General features: G+C 35.9%; 1 protein-coding gene across 1 annotated transcript; it reads right to left on the reverse strand.

Moving 5' to 3' along the window:
- Positions 1-236: 236 nt before the first annotated feature.
- LOC110301981 (olfactory receptor 10G9-like) lies at positions 237-1,261 on the reverse strand. The gene has a single exon (XM_021172716.1). The coding sequence runs from the start codon at positions 1,183-1,185 to the stop codon at positions 253-255; it is 933 nt and encodes a 310-aa protein (XP_021028375.1). The 5' UTR covers positions 1,186-1,261; the 3' UTR covers positions 237-252.
- Between the last annotated feature and the right edge of the window lie 7,148 nt (positions 1,262-8,409).

Below are 8,409 nucleotides of genomic sequence, written 5' to 3' on the forward strand. Positions count from 1 at the left end.
AATTTAGCCTTCTCATTGAATCTTGACAACATCACAATGCTATTTTTTAAAGATTAAAAAAATTAATAAATTTGAGAAGGAAAATTATAATGAATATGAATGCATTTACCATATATGATGGATATAATTGTAATTTTTAAGACCATTAAAAATGTATAAATTGTTTAATCCAGAGAAGTTGGTCTTAAGCAATGATTTATGGCTGTTTCATTATTGATGTTTTAAAAACTAAATGCCTCCTTTGTAGTGTTACTATCTTTGAGAAAATGCTACCTTATCTTTGAGTTTAAACAGTGCTTTCTTCACCTCTTTGTTCCTCAGGGTGTACACAACAGGGTTGAGTAGGGGTGTCAACACAGTGTAGAAAACNGNCACNANTCCATCNACAGCATCNCTGGAGCCTGGCCTCAGGTAGATGAAAACACAGGGCACAAAGAAACAGAGGACCACGATGCAGTGTGAGGCACATGTCTGGAAAGCTCTGTGCCGGCCCTCTGAAGTGTGAATCCTCAGGATGGAGCAGACAATGGACACATAGGACAACGAAATCAGAAAAAAGCAGCCCGAAGCCACTATCCCAATGTTCACAAAGATGACCATCTCGATGGCAGAGGTATCTGAACAGGCCAGCTTGAGGATGGGTGGTCCATCACAGAAATAATGCTGAATCTCATTGGGTCCACAGTAGGGCAAATGAAAAATCAGTGTGGTCTGTACAGCAGAGTGCAGGGAACCAGTGAGCCATGTTCCTGCTGCCAGGAGGGCACACACTCTCCCACCCATCATGCTGCTGTACCTGAGTGGGTAACTGATAGCCAAGTAGCGATCATAGGACATGACTGTGTACAGGAAACACTCAGTGCTACCCAGGAAGTGGAAGCAATAGAATTGTGCCATACAGCTGTGGAAGGAGATAGCCCCGCCCCGTGAGGACACCAAAGTCATCAACATTTTAGGCACTGTGACTGTGGAGAACCACATGTCAATAAAGGAGAGGTTGGTGAGGAAGTAGTACATGGGTGTGTGGAGGTGGGAATCCACCCTGATCACCNTCAGGATNAGAAGGTTTCCCAACACAGTAAGAATATAAATCACAAGGAAGATCCCAAAGAGCATGGAGTCCAGGACTGGTGGGTGGGGAAGACCTGAGAGGAAGAACGTGGTCACTACACTTCCATTTAACATTTCTTCTCATCTTTTGTTTATTTCAATTTGCATGTAACTTAGAACAGAGAATTACTTCTCTATGTGACCACTGTATCAGCCATGCTATGTAATTCTAGTTTTTGCCCAATTTGGCATATTTCAAAGCTTCCTTCATAAAGACGATGAAATGAATTTAGTATCTATTTTTCTCTCAGGCAAGGACATGTAAAAGGAGATGTAGCAATATGCACATACACCACCAAATAAATGACAGAGAAGAGTTTCATTTCATTACCTTTCTCATATATTTTACCTTTCCATTACTGTAGCAAGTACCTGAAACAGTTTTTAAAAAGAAAAAAAGGTTATTGTATTTGGTTGGCTGGCCCCATTTCTCTTGAGTCACATCAAGGCACCATATCATAATAGTTACATAGACAAAGTATTCATCTTATGACCAGTACATAAAATAAAGAAGATGAAGGAAAGGGCAAAGTTCCAAATATCCTCTTCTAAGGATGTTTTTCTCTATGATGAGTAGGCCTCTTATTTAGAACCCATGCCTTAAGAGTTTTAACTTGTCAAGTCTTTACCATCTGAGACTTCTGGGTGGCCACCTACCTAACCTAGCCACAGCCAATGCTATAAGTTACAAAATGTAGTGAATAGAACACAAATGTAGTATCCACATCCTTTCTTAGAAGTCAGGTCAGTTAGGTGTCTACTCAAGGTATCTTCAAAGTTTAATCATCTGGGGAATTAATCTCATCTCCAACCCAAGAGCCTCTTGCATCTTTATTGAGATCAATCATGTAACTTCATTTCTTGCACATTCTGGAATGAGGTTCTCTGCTCTTGGTCATTAGTGGTAGATGACTTTAGGATCCTTTCAGGCAAAACTAGGTCCCATGAAGTCATAGTCATCTGGATTCCTAAAATGTGGCAGTTAAACTTTGAAAACTAGAACAACCACTTACCCCGTATGACAAAGTGTCAGATAATGCAGTGTAGTCAATGCAAGTGGTACCCCCATCAAATGTATGACATTCAGCCACACTGGAGAAAAAAGATGATTGTGTAAGAACTGTAAGCTGCCTGGCAGCTTTCTGGGAATTCTACCTCTCATTCTATATTTTCTCTCCAAAGGTGATGTAAAAACTTACTGATGCAAGAATTTTGTTGCCGTAATGAGTATTTCTTACATTCACAACAACCTTAAGTCATACTGTTACCTTCACCTGTTAGTTGACATTAGTAATATCTTCTTGAGAAGTCATGAGCAGTAAATAAGATAGACAGTAGAACTTATTGCAGCACATTGTCATGTGATAGCAGCTTAATAACTGATAGTCAATCACACATTGTATCCCTGTAGAAGCACTATAGTATTGCCCTTTTGGAACTTACAGAAAGTATAAGTATACTATCATTGTGTTTATAGACAATTCTTCATTTCAAAAAAAGCTTTCCAGAAATCCTCTATCCTTGCTACTGTTATTGGTGTCCACAGTCACCCCATGATACTTACAGGGCTTCTCAACCTCAACATAATTTAGATCCTGTTCTTACTCCATTGATAATCTTCCATCATGCTCTCAGAGCATCAGCATCTTATGTGCAGTGCCAGAAAGGATCTATTAGGAACCCAACAGTTCATGTCATTCACCCTTACACCTAGTTTTCTGAACATTTTGTGACTACAAGTTCATTAATATCATGCTGTACCCTTATTCACCTCCATTTTGGTCAAGTCTATATTGCTTCTTCAACAACCTGTGACCTGACACAGGAAAATAACACCACGACAATTATGGAAAATTGATGTCAAGAAAAATTGAAATCTCATACAGATGAAATGAGCTATGATTCTTTTTACTTAATAGAAATATGGCCATGGGTGTTAATATCTATTCATTGATATATTGAAATAATAATAGTTAATTGTTTTGGTGGGTAGAGATGTTGAGAGATGTCCACCATTCAAGAGAAATTAGGATCTGCTACTGAGAGATTTAACATAAAATAAAATTTATTTTAACCTCAGGAGATGAGTTTTCAGAAGAAATTAAAGTTTCTTTATATTCAACGGTGAGATAGTAGAGATAGGTTTGTGACACTTACCAACTTTACTTCAAGACTCATTAAATGGAGGAAATACAAGCCTAAAAATTCTACCATATTAACAGAGTGAAATCACAAAGAAAAATTCATATTTAAGTTTGATGAAAAAATATTTTATCAGGTGTTATCCATGGTATATACTTTAACAATATGGTCACATTTATAACCACCTTGTCTATCTATCTTTACATATACATATACATACATATACATATAAATATATCCTCCTATCTACCTATTTATAGATCTTATATATCTGCCTACACGTAATTCATTTAATAAGAAAACTAGCTATATAAAATTAAATAATGTTCAAATAACATTGCTGTATTCAAAATTAAAGTTAGGGAAAATGAGAGCAGGAGAAAATTGTTAAACTTAAATAGAACTCACCTTACAGGATATGATTTAATGCAGGAGAAAATTCATCTGAGCTTTTCCTCCCAAAGTTTCACCTCCTACATACTGTAGGAAGGTACTAGTCTGTAAGCTATCATTCCCAGAACTGATACACCAACTTAACAAAAACTGATCCATTTCTGATCAGCAACCAACTATGTGAAGTGTGGAAACTGGAAGTCAACGTGGGTAAATGAACACATATTTAATGTGGTTGACATGGTTCTCTGTCTCAGAGGAAAAAACTGGGTTTCCATATTCACTCAATGAGTACAAAAACAGGAAGTCACCAAGGAAAAATTTTAATAAGTAGGCACATCTCCCTAATGCATTTCTCTCTTGAATCCTCCTAGGACCATTCATGTCTCCTGGAATGAATTTTTATACCTAAGAAGGGAAAAGCTGGATTGTTATCCTTTTCTCTCTCCTCATAATGAAATATTACTTGACCAGCACTGAACACTGCTCCCAATTTGGATGGCCATGCCCTTCTGAACTCTAGTTCATATCATTGTCTTTTTCACCATCTTTATACAGAGATAAAATGCCCAAATTTTCCAAATTTTCTTGTTATTACTTAGCATTTTAGACTCACTATTTCTAAAAGAATACCTACAGGTTAACCTGGCTTCCCAATTGTATGCCATGATCATATTTATTGATTCTGTATTTTTTTAACAAACCTATAGAACACTTATGCTAGCTTCTTTGTAAGAGGTAAGACTTCCTTTATTTCTTTCTTTGGAGTATTAGTGTTGTCTTATTGGTTTATGTGAACACTTTTTGCAAATAGAAAACACCAATATTGTCATCATCTAGATATTTACTTTTCTGTATTTTTTAATACTCTAAGGAATTTTATCCAAAGATTTTAGTATAGTTTCACAATTGCTATGTTGTTTTACAAAAGTTTACTCGTGTAAAATGTTTATCAGTTTTCTGTTACATAATTGTGCTTTAAATGATTATTCTCCTTTACTTATTTGGGTTTAATTTTGCCTTAGAACTTATATAGACATGGTTTTATTTCCTATATAACCTGGGATTAACACTGGGGTTAGCTCATTAGCTGATGTGCTCTTTTAGAAATTTAAGATTCCAACTACGGTTTCCATTCTGCCAGTCACTTAATGTGCTTCATCTGTTACATTATGGCTAGAGTAAACTGCAAAATCTTTCTTTCACAGTGAAATAACTGAAGTCCACAGTATAATTTTGAATGTCTAGCCTTATCTGTCTGTTTACTTTAAATATCTTTACCTAAGTATCACAAAGGCTGGTGTACCTAAAACTACAGTCTACATGTGATTGATTTTCTGATACATGCTTTGAAAACCAGGGCCAAGACTTTTATCACTTGAAGTTCCACATAATCCAAAATAATCATTTGAAGAAGACTATCTTTCTCTACCACACTGGGCATAAACTTGCTGCATGCACCTTTGTATATCATTGTTCTTCAGTGTGCTTTTTGCTATTTGTCTGTCCTCATTCAAGTGATAGCTACTTAGTGGGATTCTATGTGTAGGTTTGGGACTCTTCCCATTTTTTCTTTTAATTTATCTAAGACTATCTTGATCATTCATGCCATCTGCTCCATTTCAATGTACTGTGTACGTTAAGATCTATATTTCCATGTGTCCAGAACTCACTGAAATGTTTTTTGTAATACTTCAAATCTGTACAAGTGCTTTAGGAGAAATGTGATCTTTATAATGTTCAGTTTCCCTCATCTATTAGTGCATTATAGCCCTCTGTTTCATTGGCAACTTTTACATTGATCTCAAAAGTACTTTGCTAGCTCTGTTGCCAAAGTGTTAGTCATCTTTACTTATGCTAATGATCTGGTCATTATCAGTGTTATTGGCATTTTATTCAAGATGAGTTTCCTGTGCACTGTTTATGCACTCTGAAATGTTGTGCCTCTCATGCCCATTAAATGTAACGTGTCCATATGCTATCAAATGACCCTGGTAATGAAAACTGATAGCAGAATCATCAGTCTTTATGTTGAAAAGATGAATTGTATTGTGTGTTGAACTGTCATGGATATAGATGATGTAACACATGGGAAGTATACTTTCAGAGCACACATACATGCACTACAGCACATTGCTAAGAAAATCAAAGCTTGTACAGCCATTGATTTTTCATTCAACTCCAGCGGTTTTCCTGTCCATTTTTCCCCACTCAAAATCATGTTGCAATAAATTAGAATGTGCATTTTCAGATACTTATGTAGATACAGATGCTATTACAAAATTTTATTGGTCAAACAGTTACACATGATATACTTCTGGTACATATTTGAATTTGTATATGGATATTTGGTCATGACACATGCACACTCACATGCACACACACAGACAGTCCTTGGAGTAAAATTTCTGGGTCCTAAGAACTGCATATTATTGGTTTGATTTATACCTTTAACAAATCCTTAATGAAGGATTTGTTAAGAAGGCTTGACATCTTCACTCCCTCTGTATATTGTTATAACCAACTTTTTTCATTTTAGGCTTTTGGAGGGTATAGAGCATCTTCTAATTATGTTTTTAAAATTCTCACTTTCCAAATAAAAATAAAACTAAGAATTTTTCATTATTTTTGTTAAGTGATGCTGTGCATGGCATCCTTTTTTCCATCGATAATTTTTCTCCTTGTACATCATTACTGTTCATTATGTAACAATTTAAACAGGAAAATATGAGCTTTGGAATGAGAGGTATTATTCACAGTACCCATATCTGACAAAAAAATAATTGAGATAAAAACTAGACTATGTCCACAAATCAATAAAAACTGTCCTTTAAATGGAAATTAGGCAAAAATATATATTAATAATTCACAACAGAACAAAGCCAACAGTATCACAAAGTTGTTTGCATCCATTAGTAGTTGGTATAGTTCAAATTTCTAACAGGGAGTCGGGCGAGATATCTCATAACGATCTTGAAAGGCACTTGGATGATGTGCGTGCTGCATAACCACAAAGGCCCGGGTAGAAAACAAAAGAGAAAGTCACCCTACCTCAACCACTGGCTTCTAAAATAGAGCATGCACGTGTGCACACTTGCCTAGAAAACATACACAAATACACATATATCTCATGTATATTCATGAGGAAGAGAGACAAATGCAAACAAAGACACAGTTCCAAATTATTAAATTATGTCTTACTTGCTACATTGTTACTTTAATTGCTAGGTAAAGTGTAACTGTTTCTTTTGTTTGATTTTAATCACCATCCCTTAACTTTATGCTAGTAATCTGATTTATATTTTTCTGCCCATTCCTCTATGTTTACATAATATCTGAATAGCCCTTTTCATTTAGGAAAATAGTAAAAGGTTAACCATACTTCTGCTCTTGCTTTCTCCACCAACTAAAGTTATCTCAGGTAAACGTTCGGAATTAAATACAGTGGCTATGGTTTAGTTTTCTCTACTGCCATTTAATATCTCATACTGGCATAATGTTTCAATTTATTTAATTATCCTCACTTGTATTTCCACTCTTTTCCAATATAAATCACATATCAGCACAGACACTTAGTGAATAAACGTATACACTAATGCTTCCTACTAACAGAATATATTCCTGGAATGCAGTGTCTGTATGTCCAAATTCATAAGAAAAGGTTGTCTTGCTTGCAGAAAGAGTTTAAAATGCATAAAGCCTAACAATATGAATAAATAAATCTGCTTCAGAAATCTGATTTTATTTAACCACAAATTCTGTTACTCTCAGAAAATGACATTCATTCTTTCATTTTTTTTTAAACATTAGTAACAATTATTGGTGTGCCTGTGTGTATGGTAGCAGGGTGAGTCACATGCCTTTGGTACAACTCTGTGAAATTGGTTCTCTCCAGGTACCTGTAAACTGGTTCTAAGAAATCAAACTCAGATCATCAGGCTTGGACACTTTTCCACACTGACCTATTCAACCAGCCTGCAAGCCTACTCACTTAACTAGGTGACTCTTCTTCCAGTACAGAGACTCTCCTTCCTTCTGAGTTCCAGTCTTCCTTGCTCTTCCTTCCTGTTCTCTCCCCTTTCTTCACACCTTCTTAGAACAAGATTTATCCTGCCCCATTTTTTTCCTTCTATTTCAAAATGGAAGAAAATAAGATTATGTCCCTTTGGAAGGAGTTTCCCCTCCTTCCATCCATATATCCATCCACATGGAAAATCAAATTATAGGACATCTACAGTTAACAAACTAACAATAATCATTGAGTTTCCTAAATAGATAAAACATCAGCCCTAAATGCATACTTTTCACAGAAATATTAAAATAGCAAAGCTTCCTATAATGGAAAGGTGATGTAGCTGAGGTCCTAAGTCCCTTCCACCTTACTCTCCCTATGCAAAATGATTTATTATCAAAGATAAATAGCATTTACCCTTCCCATCATTGGAAGGTTATGGAAATAATATCCATGCAATAGGGAAATACACAGATGTACCCAAACCAAAGTACTTGGTATTACTCCTTACTTATACAATAATTTACTCAAAACATGCAAAGGATAATGTGTTATTTCACAAATATGTTCCTTAACATGTGGAAAACGATCTTGTATCCCAGATCTCTTAGAGACCAGTCCTCCCAGGAGTGCGCAAGGGCGGCAGAAGCAACAAAGCTTTTTGGACAAGGTTCCTTCGGGCCTTCATCTTCAGCCAGGAGGCAGATCTGAGACCCAGACCTCTGGGCACCTTCCCCTCTAGAGGAGAGTCT

Source organism: Mus caroli, chromosome 9 (assembly GCF_900094665.2).
Source record: "Mus caroli chromosome 9, CAROLI_EIJ_v1.1, whole genome shotgun sequence".
NCBI classification, from domain to species: Eukaryota; Metazoa; Chordata; class Mammalia; order Rodentia; family Muridae; genus Mus; species Mus caroli.